Genomic DNA, 20,684 nt, shown 5'->3' with positions numbered 1-20,684 from the left:
ATGACGGTAATTTCGCCACACGGTGCATTGAATTTGAGAGGAAAGCCCTTCTTAAATTCAAAGGAGGACTCACAGATCCTTCTGGACGGCTTTCTTCTTCGGTTGGCAAAGGTTGCTGTCAATGGAAGGGTGTGTGAACTGCAACAAACACATTGGCAATGTTTTCAAGATTGACCTCAAAAACCAAGGAGGGGATTCTTATAGTTTGTATGAACTTGCAGACAATTATAACTCCTCATCGTGTTTGGGAGGTGAGATAAGTCCTTCTTTGCTCGACTTAAAATATTTAAGTTACTTGGATCTAAGCATGAATGATTTCCATGGAATCACAATCCCAAATTTCATCAGCTCACTTGAGAAATTGAGTTATCTCAGATTTTCTCAATCAAATTTCAGTGGAATGGTTCTACCTCATCTTGGAAATCTGTCAAACTTGCAATATCTCGACCTCTCTGTATTTGTTTTTTACTACAATCTTTGGGCATCGGATTTAAACTGGCTTGTTGGCTTATCTTCTTTGAAGTATCTTAATCTTGGTAGTGTGAACCTGAGTGAAGCAACAGATTGGTTGCATTAATTAATACCATGCCCTCCTTGTCTGAGTTACACTTGTTTGATTGTCATCTCCCCAACTTTCCAAAAGCTATACAGAATATAAATTTTACTTCCCTCTTGGTCCTCGATCTCTCTTTTAACGAGTTTCACTCTTTGTTGCCTCTATGGCCTTTCAATATTAGTACTCTTGTGGAATTCAATGTTAGTTTAAACAATTTTACGAGTTCCATTGTCAATGCTGCTTTGGGAAACTATAGTAACCTACAATCACTAGATCTATCTTCTAACTCTGTTAATGGTGACATAAGTGAACTTTTAGAGGGATTGTCTGGGTGTTGTAACAGTAGCTTGAAGGAGTTGATATTGGGGTCCAACAAATTTAATGGGAAGTTGCCCGATTCGTTGGGACACTTGAATTATTTGAGATCCCTTGTACTGAATGATAATCTGATCTCAGGTCCAATTCTAGAATCTATTGGAAGGTTGTTTTTTCTAAAGGAATTGGACCTTTCTTTTAATGAGATGAATGGGTCTATCCCTACAAGTTTAGGAAGACTCACAGAGTTGACTAAATTGCAACTCTTCCATAATTCTTGGAAAGGCCTCGTGTCCCAAAACCATTTACAGGGTCTTGCAAAACTACGAGTTTTCTCCGTATCTTCAGACACAACTTGCGTTTTTGATGTGACACATGAATGGATTCCTCCATTTAGCCTGTTAGCTATCCAAATCAGCAACTATCTGTTGGGTCCAAAATTTCCAACATGGCTGAGAAATCAGAAAGAACTTTTATCCATTGTCCTCACAAATGTCTCCATTTCAGATACAATACCTGACTGGTTTTGGAAATTGTCGATGCAGATTGACATGCTCTATTTATCTAACAACCAAATTGGCGGTGTTGTTCCCAACTCATTAGGATTTTCCTTGGTGGACTTGAGTTTCAATCACTTGGAAGGCACAATCCCACTCTGGCCTAACATAACGTTTCTCTTTCTGAACAACAATTTATTTTCAGGAGCAATTCCTTGGACTATTGGCAGTGTCATGTCATTGTTAATCACGCTTAATCTTTCTGGGAACTCTCTAAATTGTACCATTCCTTTGTCCATATGTAAATTGAATGCTTTGATTGGAATCTATCTTTCTGACAATCATCTATCTAGACAAATTCCCATCCATTTGGGGGACTTGCGAGTTCTTGGGAGCATAGATCTGTCCCAAAACAATCTCTCTGGCCATGTTCCTAAATTAATGTGCTCGCTATCATTTCTTTATTGGTTGAGGTTGAGTGGTAACAATCTTTCTGGCGAACTCTCTTGGTTAAAGAATTGCAAGAGTTTGAACACTCTTGATCTTGGAGATAACAAATTTTCCTGGAACATACCAGGATGGTGGGAGAAAATCTATCATTGCTTTCAAAGCTCCGAATGCGAGCCAACTTGTTCACCAGAGATATACCTTAACAATTATGTCATTTATCTGGTCTCCACATCTTAGACCTTGCTCATAATTATTTCACAGGATCTATACCTCGCTGTTTGGGAAATTTGTGTGGCTTTAATCGTTTCATCTCTTCCAAAATTGCATTTGTATTTGAATTTTCATCTGAGTCGATTTATATTAATCAAATAGATTTGGTAGTGAAAGGAAGACAATTTGGGTATACCAGCTTTCGAGTAATAATCTATCTGGGGAATTCCTAGAAGAGATAACAAATCTATTAGACTTGGGTACCTTGAATTTATCAAGAAACCAATTGACAAGAAAGATACCAAAGAAAATTGGAGAATTGCGATGGTTAGAAACGCTAGACCTTTCGAGCAACCACATCTCCAGTTCAATTCCTTTAACCATGTCTTCTTTAACATCACTGAGCCATTTGAACTTGTCATACAACAACCTTTCCGGGTCAATTCCTTCAACCAATCAGTTCCAGACTTTCAATGATCCATTCATTTATGAAGGTAACCCGGAACTTTGTGGGCTCCCATTGTCAACCAAGTGTTCCGCTGCAATTGATGTTGATGCAAAAGACAAAGATGGCAAAAAAATGGTGGACAATATGGAAGACGAGTATGATGAGTTGTGGTTCTATCTTAGCACAGGAGTTGGATTCGTTGTAGGATTTTGTGTTGTTTGTGGCACTTTGGTACTAAAAAGGTCTTGGAGACATGCTTATTTTCGTTACCTAGATGTTACCCAGATGAAGTGAAAGATCGGCTCTTTGTAGGTCATTGCAATAAACGTGGCTCACTTTCAAAGGACGACATAGTGACAGTTATTTTGGTGTCTTCTTCTAGTAATGGTTTTGGCTGTATTTTTATTTTTCGCCCTATATCTAAGATTATTAAAGAAGCAAGTATTTGTTAGTTATTGTCTTTTTGTTTTTGATTTTGTTGTCATTGTTGTAGTGAACTTGAAACAAGATTCCGGCACAGAAGAGGAGGATCCTCTCCAGATCCCTTCCAGTCACTGTTTTGGACTGGGCGGGACTATTTCGGCTCATGGGACCCACCACATATCCTCCGTTATATAAATTCTCTTACGATGTGCCTCTAAAATCATAGATTTTGCTGAGTTGTTTTGCTATGTTAATGTTTTTCCAGATTGTACTTTGCTTTCCTAATTTGTCGAATATATAAATAATATTGAAAAATTTCCATGAAACTGTGATGTTATGATCACCTTTGTTACTTCTCTTGCTTTTGAATTAAACATTGATTTGAAAACAGTTAGAAAATAAACCGATTACTCTTACACTAAAAAAGATAGGAAAATCTATTTTGGCATTAGCCATCTCTGTTCTAACTATTACTCACAAATTTGAAAAAATTCCAAATAAAATGAAAATACGTCGATTTAGTGGTTTTATCTTTTTTAGCCTGTGCATTTTTTTCCAAATATACATATATATATATATATATATATCTTTTCAAGTACATTTTCTTTTTTTACACTGTGTTTGATTGGGGGATTTGAAAAAAATTCCAAGTACCTTTTCACCTACCTTTTCCCTTTCTTTTTTCAAATCCCCCAACCAAACACAATTTTAGACATTGATCAAACAAATATTTAACTCCTTCGTTTCATATGTGAGATCATTCCCCAACCAAATTCACAAATCGCTCTGATACCGTGCTAGAGAAATGACAAGTAACTTTGCAAATGATACAATACGTGATCATGCCAATTCAGATGTGAAACTTCCAACAAACGGGATGGATGATGAAAATCTTGGCTTATCTTCCAATACTATTAGGGCTCAACCTCTTCTTCCTCTCACAGAAGCTCAGGTTTCGAGCCAAACTAGGTAGGCAACATGATTCTGACCTCGACAATTTCTGTTTCTCAGATTTGTGAACTCTTCCCCGAGCCATTTCATTACTGAAATCAGAAATTGCTTCAGAAATTTGAGTGCTCTCATTTATTGGTATTGTATGTTTACCTTCTGGCTTTTGATCAGAAGTAATAGTCTTACTTTCTTGTAAATTTTGATATTCATCGACTTGGTTCTCGTTGAAGCTCTTGCTGAAAAGGTCAGCCAGTTTCTTCACATTATCGGTTGGAGAAAGTTCGGATATAGAGGAACCAGGCTGAGATGTTTGTATGAAGCTGCTTTGATGGATGGGCGTGTTGCCCCAACATGGGGTAAAATCTACTTGAGATATTACAAACTAGTCAAAAATAGAAGTTAAAAAGAAGAATGAAATCTGAAAGTAATTCATTATTAGTTGTTGATGCAAAGTAGTATGCTTCCTTGCAAAATTATTGTACAGAAAGATTAGAGTTATCTTACCACCATTAATGCTGAAGAAATCCTCAGAGTCGGATTCTAACCAGAGTTGAGAATCGAAAAACTTCTCTTTACTCCCTGCATAAAATAGCAGGAACACTAGTTAATATTGAAATCTAAAATATAGTTAACCAATGTGTTCTGTATTCATCTGATGAGAAATAATAGTTAAAAGAAGTTCAATAAGAGAAGAGATAAAAATGCGAAATTAGGGTAATCCTATTGTATTTTGAAATTCAAATATATATGAGTTTCTATTTCTTGTCCTAGTGCCAGAAACTCCCACCAGCCATTGATAGATTTGACAAGCATCAAACACTCGTGTAGAGAGACAGGTAAGAGATAAAAATGTAAAATGAGGGTAATATTTGTAGGAGATCAACCCAAATTGAGTTGGCAGCCACATGGAAGGGTGGCCAACCCACATGGTAAAAGGAAGGCAAAAGAGGTTGGCATGAGTTGGCAAGTCATGAGGCTTGAGTTGGCAGCCATGAGGCTTGCCATTCGCCAGCAACAAAGGAGAAAGCATGGAGTTGGCCATGTGAAGTCTTCACATGGTGGGACAAAGCTTTCAACTGGACAACAGCTCAAAGGAGAATATTGGGCTGGCAGCCAACACATCCATGAGGCCTCCTCCACCTTCTGTTTTGGTGTATAAAATGGAATGGTGATGGTGAGTTGAATACACGGCAAACATAGCAAGCAAGAGAGAAACACACTGCTGAGAGAGAGGCACAAAACAGAGAGAGCTAGTGAGAGCTATATTCTGTTTGTGTATCAGAAAGTGTGAGAGAGTGTGTTATATAGAGAGACAGTGAGTTGAGAGTGTGTAATCTCCTCCATTTGTTGATATATAACAACATCGCTCCCGTGGACGTAGGCTGGTTTGCCGAACCACGTTAAAAGTCTTGTGTTTTTGCTTGTGAGTGTCCCCTAGTGTGCCCAAGATCCGCAACAATTGGTATCAGAGCCAGGTTGGAGAAAAATCGAGTTTTTTCCGAAAGTGTCCAGATTTTGAAGTGGTCGAAATCCAATTTTTAGCATACCAGGAGGAAGGTCAGGAGGAGAGGAGTCCAAAACTTCAAACCATAGGCCAATCGGAGCTCTAACGCGCCTCCACGCGCCACCTGAAGATCGAGAGTGAAGGCCACTCGCACCCACGCGCCCCACGCGCCGACGAAGGAAGAAGACGAGTGGGGCGCGCGTCAGCTGACGTCAGACTGACGTCATCCTGAGCCGAGCCGAGCCGTCGAGCCGTTGACCGCGCCGCTGACCAGGCCGAGCCGCTGACCAGGCCGAGCCGCGCCGGAGCCGCGCCGCCAGCCAAGCCACGCCGCTGAGCCGCCGTTGACAGCGCCCCCTGCACCGTTGACTGAGCCGCTGACTGCGCCGTTGACCAGCCGATCCGAAGGAATTATCTGGTGCTTCTCAGGCGCACCAGATTCAGCAGATCTGAACCGTTGAAACTGTTTTGGCTAGATCTAGGCCATTCGGAGTCCGTTTTTGGCGATCCAATAGTGAGTTCCAACTATTTGGAGTATTCCGGACACATCCGTACGGTTAGTTTTTGAATCGGAGGCATTCAAACTCTTTTGGCTAGATCTAGGCCATTCGGAGTCCGTTTTTTGGCGATCCAATAGTGAGTTCCAACTATTTGGAATATTCCGGACCCATCCGTACGGTTAGATTCTTAAATCGGAATTTCTTTAAAAAGGGAAGAAATTTACAATGGCAGGAAAAGGCGCAAGTTTCATGATTGAGCCTTTTAATGGCAGTAATGACTTTACCATGTGGCAGCAAAGGGTGAAAAACATTTTAACACGAGAAGGTCTGGTGAAAGCTCTTCTCAAAATGTCCAACAAACCGGAAGACATGAAGGATGACAAGTGGGAGGAGTTGAGGGAATTGGCAAACAGTACAATTCAGTTGTATCTCGGGAACAACACACTCCGGGAAGTCATCAGTGAAGTAGATCCGGCGGAGCTATGGGCAAAGTTAGAGATGAGGTACAAGTCAAAGTCTTTGACAAACCGGTTATCTCTGAAGAGGCAGCTATATACACTTAGAATGCTAGAAGGTGCGAACCTCACAGAACATCTGGACGAGTTCAATAGGATCACAATGGAATTGGACACCATTGGAGACAAGACCCAGGAGGAAGATAGGGCTATGATCTTGCTGGTCTATCTACCTGCATCATATGAGCATCTCAGGACAACTCTATTGTACGGGAAGGATGCTCTTGGACTGGATGAGGTGATTGCTACGCTCATTTCTCCTGAGTCGATGAAGAAACAGGAAGGTAGCAGTAGCAAACACCCAGAAGGAAATGCCATGGTTGCCTCAAAAAATGAGCAAGGCAGAGGTAGGTCCAATGATAGACGGGGTAGATCCAAATCAAAAGGACGTTCGCAATCAAGGTCAGGCTTCAGGAGAAAGTGTTATTACTGTGATCAGGAGGATCACCTCATAAAAAGACTGTGCAAAGCTCAAGGAGGACAAGGCATACAAGGAACAGGCGAGCTCATCAAATGTCGCTGCTGCAGTAAATGCTAAGGACGAGTATGCATTTACAGTTTCGTCGAGTATGACGAAACCTGACTGGATCTTAGATTCCGGAAGCACATATCATATATGCATGGATAAGAAACTTTTTTCTACCTACCAAGCCAATGATGGAGGTATTGTTCGAGTGGCTAACAACACTGTGAGTAAGATTGTTGGCATGGGAACAGTACGGCTGAGAATGGAAGATGGAAAAATTTTCACGTTGGATGGAGTCCGACACGTGCCAAGACTGAAGAAGAATCTAATTTCCTTAAGTATGCTAGACATGAAGGGTTATAGCTTCACATCTAGCAAAGGAAATCTCAAAGTCATCCATGGAGATACGGTGATGCTACATGGACGACTGGAGGGGAATCTGTACAGGCTTGTGGAGAAGGTTGTGACAGACGGAGCTACTGTCACTTACCGGGCAAGACGTACAAGACATGCACAGAAGAGACATAGGGCCCAGCAGACATGGCAACCAAAGTGTACAAGAACGCATGGAGGCAGTTCGGAGGTGCACAAGACGGAGCCATTGCGGCCAATTTTAAAGACAGCTCAGAGCAAAGAGACCAAGACAGCAAAGCATGTCCCAGGGAAGAAAGTTTCTTTTGCTCCTGAATTAGAGACATATTGGGATCTCTCCAAGACTGGATGGAAGGGAGAGATGCCATCTCAAAGAGTTGCAAAGTAAGCTATGCATGGCACCCCAGTGAGGGGGTGCCGGGCACTCCAGGCAGGGGGTGCTATTATGGATCACCTCATATGGGTTGAGGGGGTGATTTGTAGGAGATCAACCCAAATTGAGTTGGCAGCCACATGGAAGGGTGGCCAACCCACATGGTAAAAGGAAGGCAAAAGAGGTTGGCATGAGTTGGCAAGTCATGAGGCTTGAGTTGGCAACCATGAGGCTTGCCATGCGCCAGCAACAAAGGAGAAAGCATGGAGTTGGCCATGTGAAGTCTTCACATGGTGGGACAAAGCTTTCAACTGGACAGCAGCTCAAAGGAGAATATTGGGCTGGCAGCCAACACACCCATGAGGCCTCCTCTACCTTCTGTTTTGGTGTATAAAATGGAATGGTGATGGTGAGTTGAATACACGGCAAACATAGCAAGCAAGAGAGAAACACACTGCTGAGAGAGAGGCACAAAACAGAGAGAGCTAGTGAGAGCTATATTCTGTTTGTGTATCAGAGAGTGTGAAAGAGTGTGTTATATAGAGAGACAGTGAGTTGAGAGTGTGTAATCTCCTCCATTTGTTGATATATAACAACATCGCTCCCGTGGACGTAGGCCGGTTTGCCGAACCACGTTAAAAGTCTTGTGTTTTTGCTTGTGAGTGTCCCCTGGTGTGCCCAAGATCCGCAACAATATTTTGGTAGTTCACTCCTATTTTATCTTTTGAAATTTAAATTGTACATAAATATAAATACATACAAAAATATTTAATATATATAAGTGGGAGGGGGAATTGGGACGGAGTAAATTGCTATCCGTTGTTGTGCTTAAAACTCCCACAACTGCCAACAAAAGTCAAATGTGTTGGAAATGGTTAATTTTTTCCTAAGTTAGGTCTATTTTTTAGGTGGGCCCCGAGTGTCGATTAACTCGGGTCAAAGTGGTAACGCGTTCTATGCCGCGTTGTGATTCACGTGGTATATTTGGTTGCTCAAAACCATTACCGAGTGAATGGGAAATTGAAGCCAAAGTGTGCTCCATGAAAATGGAGTTTTGGTGGAAATTCCTTAAGGTTGTAAATTGGCTTGTCCCACATTGATTTGGTGGGAGGTTTTGAAAGGGTTTATAAGGCTTATGGTGAGATACTTGGGGTGTGCCCCAAGGGGTACCCAAGTGTTTTAGAGGGAGAGGTTATGGGCAAAATGGGCTAGACCCATTGGACCCAAAAATCACCACACACGCGCGCGCCGCCGCCGCCGTCCGTCCGGTCGGGCGGGCTGGGCTGGGCCTGGGCTTGGGCGCGGGTGCGTGGTGTGTGGTTGGGTTGGGCTTCTAATCTTTTTGGGCCAAAAACATTTGAATTTAATTTTATTTTTTATTAAAATAAAATTCATCCTCAAATTAAATTGGTTTGGATTATTTGTTCATCCAAACAGGGCCCTTCCCGGTTTCAAACAGAAATAAACTGTTTTGGAATTAGTGCACACCCAAACAGGGCCCTTCCCGATTTCAAACAGAAATAAACTGTTTTGGAATTAATGCACACCCAAACAGGGCCCTTCCCGTTTTACTATCTGTTTGAATTAATTCAAATCTGTTTGAATTCAAAACCCAACAGGTATGATACCTGTTCAATTCAAAACCAAGAGTTACATACCTGTTTAATTCAAATTGAAGAGCCACCTTCACATCTATAAATAGGACCACCCTCATTTGATATTTTGCATTCAGAAATTTCGTATTTCACTTCTGTTTTCTATTCTTCATCTTGCTGCATTTTATTTTCTAAAGAAAGAGTGTAAACACTTAGTGTGTTCGTAAGGCAAACAATTAGTAGTGCTGCTATTGTTTGTGGAAGATCATTTCATCCTGGGAGATAGACGTCCGAATTCCGAAAGCACCGTGGAGAGGACGAATCTGTCTTAAGGAGACAGTGTTAAACACTGGACTTGATCACAAAAATAATTCGAAGAAATTAAATCAAGTAAGTTATTTAATTACTTTCAGTGTTATTTTTTTTTGTTTTTTTATTCGGATTTTAATTTTGTTTTTGTAACAAAATAAAATCTGTTATTTATTTATTTATTTTTATTTCGAGTTTGATTTTTGTAATCAAACATATTCTCTCCTTTTCTCTATTTCTTTTATTCTTGTTGCTGTTTTGTACACAACAGAATTAAAACCTTTTAAATACGGTGAAGGTTGTCGGACAATCTTAAGACAGACCCCTTTTTGGGTATCTTCATTGTATTTAATTTTCTGTGTTTTCAAATTAATATTCTGGTTGGAAAAACAAATAGTGATTTATGCTATTTGACAGATAGTAGTAATATACTGTCTCTTTTCTTTGACAATTACTAGTAGTACGATACTGGTGTCATTAACAATTCAGAATATTATTTGGTATTACAGAAAATTCTTGTGATATTTTATTTTTCAAGTTTTAGTAACAAGGAAAATAAAATTATTTTGTTGTTATAATTATTTTCTGGTTTTAGTAACTAGAAAATTAATTTGTGTTTTAATATTTTCTGATTTTTGTAATCAGAGATTATGGCTACTACAATTGAAACTGCATCTGGCAGTGGTACTCCTATTGTTACACCTACATCGGTCCCTATCCAGAACCATGTTCATCATGGAGAAAAACCGGAAAAATTTAATGGTACCGAGTTTAAGAGATGGCAGCAGAAGATGTTGTTCTATCTTACAACTCTTAATTTGGCCCGGTTTCTCCATGAAGAGGCTCCAGCACTTAAAGAGGGTGAAAGTGATCGGCAAGTTGTTGCCGCTGTAGATGCTTGGAAACATTCAGATTTCCTGTGCAGAAACTACATCCTAAATGGCCTTGACAATATGCTGTATAATGTATACAGTCCTCTGAAAACAGCAAAAGAATTGTGGGATTCTTTGGAGAAGAAATACAAGACAGAAGATGCCGGCACGAAGAAATTTGTCGTCGGTAAATTTCTGGACTTTGTTATGGTAGACTCCCAAACGGTAATATCTCAAGTTCAAAGTTTTCAAATAATTTTGCATGATATTCATTCAGAAGGTATGTCTCTTAGCGAGTCATTCCAAGTCGCAGCTTTAGTGGAAAAGTTACCACCGGCTTGGAAAGATTTCAAAAATTATTTAAAACATAAACGCAAAGAGATGACTATGGATGAATTGATTGTAAGATTAAGAATTGAAGAAGATAACCGAAAGGCTGAAAAGAGGAATGGGAAAAATCCCATTGAGTCCAAGGCAAATGTGGTTGAACAAGTTCATAAACCACATAACAAAAAGAGGAAGTTTACTGGAGATGGTCCTAAATAAGGCGATAGTAGCAAGAAGTTCAAAGGAAAATGCTATAACTGTGGCAAATCTGGACATCGAGCTTCTGACTGCCGCCGCCCTAAAAAGAATCATGGAAGTACAAGTAAGAAGACCACCAATCAGGCCAATGTAACAGAATTGGATTACATCTCTGACGGAGTGAATGACATCAACCTCTCTGCTGTGGTGTCTGAGGCTAACTTGGTTGGAAATCCCAAAGAGTGGTGGGTTGACACTGGAGCAACTCGTCACATATGTGCAGACAAGAAGATGTTCACTACCTACAATGAGGCTGCAAATGGTGAACAACTTTTCATGGGAAATTCTTCTACTTCTGCTGTGGCTGGACAAGGGAAAATAATCTTGAAGATGACATCAGGGAAAGAACTGACCCTCAACAACGTACTACATGTACCTGACATCCGGAAGAATTTAGTTTCTGGGTCTTTGTTAAGTAAAAATGGTTTTAGGCTTGTATTTGAGTCTGATAAGTTTGTATTAACAAAGAGTGGTATGTATGTTGGTAAGGGATACATGAGTGATGGTCTCTTTAAGTTAAATGTAATGACAGTTGTACCGAAAGTTGCTATGAATAAGAATAACACATCTTTTGTTTATATTCTTGAGTCAAATTTATGGCATGGTAGATTAGGACATGTGAATTTTGATGCTTTGCGTAGATTAATTGGTTTAGATTATATACCAAAGTTTGAAATTAATCCTAATCATAAATGTGAAATTTGTGTAGAAGCGAAACTAACTAAGGCTCCATTTAAATCGGTTGAAAGAAAAACCGAACCTCTAGAATTAATTCACACTGATGTATGTGATTTAAAGTTTATTCAAACTAGAGGTGGCAAAAAGTATTTCATAACATTTATCGATGATTGCACAAGATATTGTTATGTTTATTTACTTAGAAGTAAAGATGAAGCCTTAGAAATGTTTAAACTCTACAAAACAGAAGTTGAAAATCAACTTGGTAAAACCATTAAAATGGTTAGAAGTGATAGGGGTGGTGAATATGATGCACCATTAAATGAATTTTGTGCACAACATGGCATTATTCACCAAACTACAGCCTCTTATTCTCCACAGCAAAATGGAATTGCTGAAAGGAAGAATAGAACTCTAAAAGAAATGATGAATGCCATGTTACTAAGTTCAGGCTTACCACAAAACTTGTGGGGGGAAGCAATATTGTCTGCTAATTATGTTCTTAATAGAATACCCCACAAGAAAACCAAAAGCATTCCTTATGAATTGTGGAAAGGTCGACCACCTTCCTACAAATACTTAAAAGTGTGGGGGTGTTTGGCAAAAGTTGAAGTACCTGTTCCTAAAAAGACTAAGATAGGACCAAAAACAGTAGATTGTGTGTTTATTGGTTATGCTCAGAATAGTAGTGCATATCGGTTTCTGACTTATAAATCAGATATACCTGATATAAATGTGAACACTATTATAGAGTCAAGGAATGCTGTGTTTTTTGAACATATCTTTCCTTACAAGAAAGGACAGGAATTAAGTTCACAGAAAAGAACTTATGATTGTACACAAAGTCAAGAGACTAATGACAATCAAACACAAGAGACTAGTAATAGTCTCGACCAACAGGATTTAACTAATGATGAACCAAGACGAAGTAAAAGAGCGAGAACATCAAAATCCTTTGGTCCAGATTTTCTGACATACTTGTTAGAAAATGAACCTCAAAGCCTTAAGGCAGCAATGACAGGTCCTGAAGCACCTTTGTGGAAAGAGGCTGTTAATAATGAAATTGAATCCATTATGCAGAATCATACTTGGGAATTGGTGGATCTTCCACCAGGTTCTAAACCTCTTGGATATAAATGGATATTCAAGAGAAAAATGAAAACAGATGGTTCAATTGACAAGTATAAAGCAAGACTTGTTGTTAAAGGTTACAGACAAAAGGAAGGTCTGGACTATTTTGACACATATTCTCCTGTGACAAGAATAACATCCATTCGCATGCTTATTGCTATAGCAGCGTTGTTTAATTTAGAAATACATCAAATGGATGTTAAGACAGCTTTCTTAAACGGTGATCTAAATGAAGAGATCTATATGGAACAACCCGAAGGGTTTGTAGTATCAGGGCAAGAAAAGAAAGTTTGTCGACTTGTAAAATCCCTTTATGGATTAAAACAAGCACCTAAGCAATGGCATGAAAAATTTGATCATGCAATGCTTACTAATGGGTTTAAGATAAACGAATGTGACAAATGCGTCTATGTTAAAAACACTGACCAAGGATATGTCATAGTTTGTCTTTATGTGGATGACATGCTTATCATTGGAAGCAGTCAAAACATGATCAAATCAACTAAGCAGATGCTTAACAAAAGATTTGATATGAAAGATATGGGGGTCGCAGATGTTATATTAGGAATGAAAATTACTAAAACATCTGACGGATATGCATTATCTCAATCTCATTATATTGAGAAAATTCTTGATAAATTTATCAAGGATGATTTGAATTTAGCTAGAACACCTGTAGACATCAGTCTTTATTTATCGAAAAATAAAGGTGATGCAGTGTCTCAGTTAAAATACTCCCAAATCATTGGAAGCCTAATGTACCTAATGAATTGTACTCGTCCTGATATAGCTTATGCTATAAGTAAATTGAGTAGGTACACTAGTAACCCTGGAGAAGACCATTGGAAAGCGATCATTCGAGTTCTTAGATATCTAAGATTTACTCGTGATCATGGTTTGAACTTTACTCGATATCCAGCAGTACTCGAAGGTTATTGTGATGCCAATTGGATATCGGATACTAAAGATTCAAAATCCACTAGTGGATATGTCTTTACTCTAGGAGGCGCTGCTGTTTCTTGGAAGTCCACGAAACAAACTTGCATCGCACGATCCACAATGGAATCCGAGTTCATTGCTTTAGACAAAGCAGGTGCAGAAGCAGAATGGCTTCGTCACTTCTTAGAAGACATTCCAATGTGGCCAAAACCTGTGCCGGCTATTTGCATTCATTGTGATAGTCAATCTGCAATAGGCAGGGCACAGAATCATATGTATAATGGTAAGTCACGACATATTCGTCGTCGACATAATACCGTAAGGCAATTGTTGTCAAACGGAATAATCTCAATAGATTATATAAAATCTAAAGAGAATATTGCGGATCCGTTAACAAAAGGTTTGACAAAAGAGCTAGTGTATAGTTCATCGAAGGGGATGGGATTAAAGCCTATTACATAAGAGTCGTCATAATGGTAACCCTACTTATATGACTGGAGATCCCAAGAACTAAGTTCAAAGGGACAACTAAGTTATGTATGGCTCGCCAGAAATCACCAAGGGATTAAAATTCCTACCCATTCCTATGGTGAGAGTGATATCTGCAACATATGTTGTATGCAGGGGTATAAGGATAAGCTTTGCTTTTAATGATTACTTATATCTTGATTAAGGCATAAAATCAAGATGAGTATAAGGAGATACTCATAATAAGAATCACCTATATGAGTGTTGAACTGGGGCCGGTTCTATGAGAATGCAAAGGCTAAATTCTCTAGAAACACTTATGAAACCAGGTGCGTTCAAGGCCAAAATGAACACAACAGTGAGAACCACGATGTGTTAGAAGATATTTTGTGTGAAATCTATTGTCTTGGCTTACACAAACGGCTGAACAATTCAAGGCATCGCGTCCATTGGTTAGCCAGTAAGTCCGATAGGTTATCACTAGGGAAGGTTCAAAGCCGAAAACTACCTATCCTGATGCAAGATATTTTCGACTTATACTCTTTCGTTAAGTCTGCATATTGTTGCATTTCCGTTGTCATCAAATTCCATTCATGTGGGGGATTGTTGGAAATGGTTAATTTTTTCCTAAGTTAGGTCTATTTTTTAGGTGGGCCCCGAGTGTCGATTAACTCGGGTCAAAGTGGTAACGCGTTCTATGCCGCGTTGTGATTCACGTGGTATATTTGGTTGCTCAAAACCATTACCGAGTGAATGGGAAATTGAAGCCAAAGTGTGCTCCATGAAAATGGAGTTTTGGTGGAAATTCCTTAAGGTTGTAAATTGGCTTGTCCCACATTGATTTGGTGGGAGGTTTTGAAAGGGTTTATAAGGCTTATGGTGAGATACTTGGGGTGTGCCCCAAGGGGTACCCAAGTGTTTTAGAGGGAGAGGTTATGGGCAAAATGGGCTAGACCCATTGGACCCAAAAATCACCACACACGCGCGCGCCGCCGCCGCCGTCCGTCCGGTCGGGCGGGCTGGGCCTGGGCTTGGGCGCGGGTGCGTGGTGTGTGGTTGGGTTGGGCTTCTAATCTTTTTGGGCCAAAAACATTTGAATTTAATTTTATTTTTTATTAAAATAAAATTCATCCTCAAATTAAATTGGTTTGGATTATTTGTTCATCCAAACAGGGCCCTTCCCGGTTTCAAACAGAAATAAACTGTTTTGGAATTAGTGCACACCCAAACAGGGCCCTTCCCGATTTCAAACAGAAATAAACTGTTTTGGAATTAATGCACACCCAAACAGGGCCCTTCCCGTTTTACTATCTGTTTGAATTAATTCAAATCTGTTTGAATTCAAAACCCAACAGGTATGATACCTGTTCAATTCAAAACCAAGAGTTACATACCTGTTTAATTCAAATTGAAGAGCCACCTTCACATCTATAAATAGGACCACCCTCATTTGATATTTTGCATTCAGAAATTTCGTATTTCACTTCTGTTTTCTATTCTTCATCTTGCTGCATTTTATTTTCTAAAGAAAGAGTGTAAACACTTAGTGTGTTCGTAAGGCAAACAATTAGTAGTGCTGCTATTGTTTGTGGAAGATCATTTCATCCTGGGAGATAGACGTCCGAATTCTGAAAGCACCGTGGAGAGGACGAATCTGTCTTAAGGAGACAGTGTTAAACACTGGACTTGATCACAAAAATAATTCGAAGAAATTAAATCAAGTAAGTTATTTAATTACTTTCAGTGTTATTTTTTTTTGTTTTTTTATTCGGATTTTAATTTTGTTTTTGTAACAAAATAAAATCTGTTATTTATTTATTTATTTTTATTTCGAGTTTGATTTTTGTAATCAAACATATTCTCTCCTTTTCTCTATTTCTTTTATTCTTGTTGCTGTTTTGTACACAACAGAATTAAAACCTTTTAAATACGGTGAAGGTTGTCGGACAAAATGTGTGTGTAAAGAGAGGTTATTTCTGCCCAAGTCACAATCACAAATGCATATAAGATAAACATATAAATATATATATATATATATATGCAATCTTGGTGTGTCTCATTACAAATTTACAATCTCCTACATTGAGAAATACATATCACATAACCATTTGATAAGATGAGATGAGATTACTTTACAAAAATATGTTGGACCAGATTCATTTTCCATCAAGGGAAAAAATTTATGAAAACAATTTAAGTAATTATTATTACAATGGTGTTGTTATTACAAGCATATTTACTGCCAGCATGATAATACTTCCTTTAATAAAACATAAATACAGAAAAAAAAAAATTTACTCTGATTTCAGTGATCTTAGGTAGAATACGATCAAATGGAGATTAAATCCGTTAATTCACTAAGAATATCAAGATTAAACGGTTCATTCACATGAATAGCCAAGGAATTGGAGAAAAAAAATAGAAAAGAAAAAGAAAAGAAGAGAGAATCTAAAATTTTTATTACTATTCCCAAGCCATTAAGTACATTGATACTCATACTCCATCAAGAAATTTGCAATTAAGGAAAATAAATCAAATGAAATATGTATAAAAAAAATTGACGAAATCAAATTCTGACTAAAAAGAAATTGAATAAATATTTTTTTTCCAAAAACAATTAAATCACTAAATTGACACTCAAAACGAATGAATTCTCCTAAAATTTGGTAGTTCATGGTTGTAATCAACTTATAATATAGGTTTCACTAGAAGAAAATACAAATTAATTCTGATGAAGAATCGGTATTATGCTAAAAGAATCAAAAGAAAAGACGTAAGGACTATGATTCGGAAAAAAATCATCGGAAAAACAAACAAACAAACATTTCATAGAAGATATAAATTAATTCACAAGAAGAATCAGAATTATGCTAACACTATGATTCGGATAAAAATCATTGGAAAAACAAGCAAACATGTCATAGAACATATCGAAGTTAGCTAACATAAGAAAAAATGCTCAAAAAATAACTAAAGAGTGGCTTACTTAGTTAAAGGATTAGTTTGCAATTCTTTTCTTTTCCCTAATTTTTTTCTCAAGAACCAAACAGGGGAAAGAAATCAAAAAATTTAAACCTTAGTTGATTAATCAAGATCAGAATCATACCCAAGTCTCCAAAAGTTGAAACATTGGCCAGAGAAGAGGATTGAGGCTGGATTTGTTCAGTGTTGAGTGTGTTTTTCTTAATGGGTGATTGAACTAATTGAGAGTTCTTGTTCCCCCAAACGCAAGAACCCATGTTTACAATGATACCCTTTACATGTCTGAGAATTAAATTTATAGTTTTGTAGAGAGAGAGAGAGAGAGAGAGAGAGAGAGAGAGTATAGAGTGATGGGTTTAGGACAATGTAAGACAAAGCAAGCTTTTTTTTGGATTTATGCTAAATACAGAAGCTCATAAATAAATTATAAAAAAAGAAAAGAAAAAAGAAAAAGAAAGGGTATCCAACCAAAATCTACTAAAATATTGGAAGGGAGAAGATTTTGGTCTTCAAAGGGAAGTAAGGGAAGCAACGGCATGTGCAAATCAATGATTGCCCATACCCATGTGGGATTTATCATTTTTTTATTTTTTTATTTTTTTGAACTCATCAAATACCCTGTTTGGTGCATAGTATTTTTTGAATTTATATCAGAATAGTTTTCATTCATAATTTATGATTTAATTAAGATGAAAGTAGAAGTTATCGAGGTTATCAAAAAAAAGTTGCAAAAACCAAATTATTGTTTGAAAAATTATTTAAGAATTACGTATTTATGTGGTGCTCTTAACCAATGAAATGAGTTAAAAATGATAAAGGGTTGAACTTATTCTACATAACCAATCAAAGATGAGTCGGGACAACTCACCTGTCTGTCTCGTCTACTATTTAGCGGATTAGTATCTAGTAAGTTTCATCTATCTCGCCATTATAATAATTTAGGAATTATTTGGTATATATTACAAAAGTTAAAAAGTTATTAAAAAAATCAAAAAATTCATACTATTTGAAAGAAGTATGTGGAGGAAGCTAATTAGTTAGCCCAACAGTGCAACTCAGTCTACCAACAATGATTCATCCCACTAAAAACATTACCACTAATAGCACTAATGCATTAAAAAAGTAAAAAAAAAAAAAACACAACTCCAAGACCAAAACATTACATCATTAATGGCGGGACCCACTGCCACCTAATTAGTGGGAGCAGTGCTCCCAAGCATTTTTCCTCAGTCTACTTTGCATCTACATTTTCCAAGTTCATACCACGTGGCACAATGTAAGCCACTAATTCCCATTAAAAAAAATAAATTGAAATGCATACCCCGGCAATATACTTTGCATCTACAATATTTTATTATATATTTTTCTGTAAAAAGTTAAAAAGTTATCCCAAATATATATTTTTCTTTTAATATTTTTTTAACTAAAAAGTTAAAAAGTGTACTTATTTAGAACATCCCAAACACTTGCTTAATAACTATGAAACTAATGAATAAATATTCTTAGACTAAGTTTGGCATCTTAAAAAAAAATCAAAAAGCCACTATCCTATTTATTCACATCATTTTGTTTAAGTCACTATCCTACAAAATGAGAATTGAAAAACCTTCTTTTTATAGGGTTAGCTTGATTTAATTTTATTTACACTTTCAAACACAACTTATTTATTTAAAATAATGAGAGTCATAATTTTGGATGAAATCAATACACTTTTTAAACAAAAGAATGCACTATTTTGCACCAATAAAAAATTATATTTTATTCACACTTTTGTGCCTTTGTATATATCTGGGAGTCGTGCATTTCAATATTTTGGGTCCCCAAGAAACTTTACTTTGCTAACATGCAATTAGATCACCCAATGAAAATTTTAAAACAACAGTATACTTGATATTAGTTAAACATGTTTTCATTACATACTAATCGATCTTGTAAGCTATGAGTTGATAACCTGGTAAAGATATTTTAATGAAAATGAAATCAAGCAAATTCTTACATCCTCAAAACAAAACAAAAGAGAGTTCAATTCTTACATGCTCACTCAATATTTAGTTATTCCAAAAATAACTATATGATTTTAGAAACAATCTTAGGAATTACAGAATGATTATTAGTTTTTATCCCAAAGGGGCCTTTTTTTTTTTTTTTTTTATCCTCCTCTAAACCCTTTTCTTTCTTCCTCAACCCAAACATGTACTAGGAAAGGCCACCAATTAAAACTAACATAAATTATTATCATTTCATTACACAAATGGGACCAAGTAAAACTCAAGGCCCAACAAACACGTAAGTCTCATTAATGGGCCTAAACCACATTAACTTAATTAAGCCTATATGATCAAAAATCCAAAAATAACTACATGATTTTACAAACAATCTTGGGTATTACAGAATGATTATTGGAAAGGGACTTTTTTTTGTATCCTCCTAAACCCTCCTCCAGTTCGTCAAACCCAAACCCGAGATAGGGAAAGCCACTATTAAAACTGACAGAAATTTTAATCGATTCACTATATCAGTTACACTGAAGGCCCAACAAATTCGTCAATCTCAGTAATGGGGCTAAACCTCATTCTGAATTGAGCCCAAACCGCATTTTTAGTTTAGCCCATAATCATATGGCCCAGGAAAGATTTTACTAGAATTGGTGGAGTGCGCCAGGCCGAGGCAATAGTGCAACGCCAAGGCGACGCTCGAGAGGCCCCAGCTGCACGCTACTGTGATGGACCCTCCACCTAAAAAAATTAATTTAGGCCAAGTTTGGGAAGACTAAATAAGTGTACTTTTTGTCTTTTTAGACTAAAAAGTTGAGGTTGAAAATATGAATGTTTGGGTTAACTTTTTGACTTTTTATGGAAAAATGTGTAATAAAAAATTGTAAAAATTAGTTTGTAGGGGAAAATTAGAATTGGGAATTGTGCAGCCGTAATTGTTGACTTTTGGTGAATAGTAATGACTTTTTAACTTTTTGAGTAACTTTTTGACTTTTTGACTTTTTTTAAACTACCCAAACTTGGCCTTAATATCATGTGAGCCGATGCCCACGTATCAGATATTAAACCGATAAGAACAGATACTACACTTGATCCTTGCAGTAAATGTGGCTCGTTTTCAAAGGACGACATAGAGACGGTTGTTTTGGTGTCTTCTTCTGGTAATGGTTTTGGCCCTATTTTTATTTTCTGCCCTATATTTGAGATTATAAAGAAGCAAGTATTTGTCTGTTGTTGTCTTTTTGTTTTCATTGTTGCAGTGAACTTGAAACAAGGTTACAGGCACAGAAGGAAGGAAGGATAATTTCATAAAACCATTTTATATAAATTCTCTTACGAAGTGCCTCTAAAATCATAGATTTTGCCGAGTTGTTTTGCTATGTTAATGTTTTTCCAGATTGTACTTTGCTTTCCTAATTTGTTGAATATATAAATAATATTGAAGAATTTCCATGAACATGTGATGTTATGATCACCTTTATTACTTCTCTTGCTTTTGAATTAAACATTGATTTAAAAATGGTCTGAAAATAAACTGATTACTCTTACACT

The 20,684-nt window shown here is 37.3% G+C and overlaps 1 protein-coding gene, 1 long non-coding RNA gene and 1 pseudogene across 2 annotated transcripts; 1 reads left to right on the top strand and 2 right to left on the bottom strand.

Annotated features, from left to right (window-relative positions):
- The first annotated feature begins 215 nt into the window (after window positions 1–215).
- On the top strand, window positions 216–20,528 carry LOC145791193 (uncharacterized). Its single transcript, XR_014331052.1, has 3 exons — window positions 216–251; window positions 20,235–20,293; window positions 20,393–20,528. It is a non-coding gene; the product is annotated as an uncharacterized LOC145791193 (long non-coding RNA).
- LOC114323640 (uncharacterized protein At3g27210-like) lies at window positions 3,525–17,468 on the bottom strand. The gene is made up of 3 exons (XM_028271297.2): window positions 17,264–17,468; window positions 4,355–4,429; window positions 3,525–4,213 (listed from the first exon to the last, which is right to left on the bottom strand). Exons 1-3 carry the CDS (start codon window positions 17,394–17,396, stop codon window positions 3,798–3,800), a joined length of 624 nt encoding a protein of 207 aa, XP_028127098.1. The 5' UTR covers window positions 17,397–17,468; the 3' UTR covers window positions 3,525–3,797.
- LOC114323644 (U2 spliceosomal RNA) lies at window positions 20,138–20,264 on the bottom strand (annotated as a pseudogene).
- Window positions 20,529–20,684: the final 156 nt, after the last annotated feature.

The sequence above is a fragment of the Camellia sinensis genome, chromosome 5 (assembly GCF_055761805.1).
Source record: "Camellia sinensis isolate YWXY chromosome 5, ASM5576180v1, whole genome shotgun sequence".
Lineage (NCBI taxonomy): Eukaryota > Viridiplantae > Streptophyta > Magnoliopsida > Ericales > Theaceae > Camellia > Camellia sinensis.
Note: the sequence above shows the minus strand (reverse complement) of the source record. Positions and strands in the feature narration are given on the sequence as shown.

Bases quoted from the DNA above. Each gene is read 5' to 3' on its own strand.
- LOC114323640 (XM_028271297.2), bottom strand. From the start codon at position 17,396: ATGGGTTCTTGCGTTTGGGGGAACAAGAACTCTCAATTAGTTCAATCA. The intron at 4,430-17,263 runs GTATGATTCTGA...TATTTTATGCAG, and splicing joins TTCAACTTTTGGAGACTTGG to GGAGTAAAGAGAAGTTTTTC. The intron at 4,214-4,354 runs GTAAGATAACTC...TATCTCAAGTAG, and splicing joins TTTCTTCAGCATTAATGGTG to ATTTTACCCCATGTTGGGGC.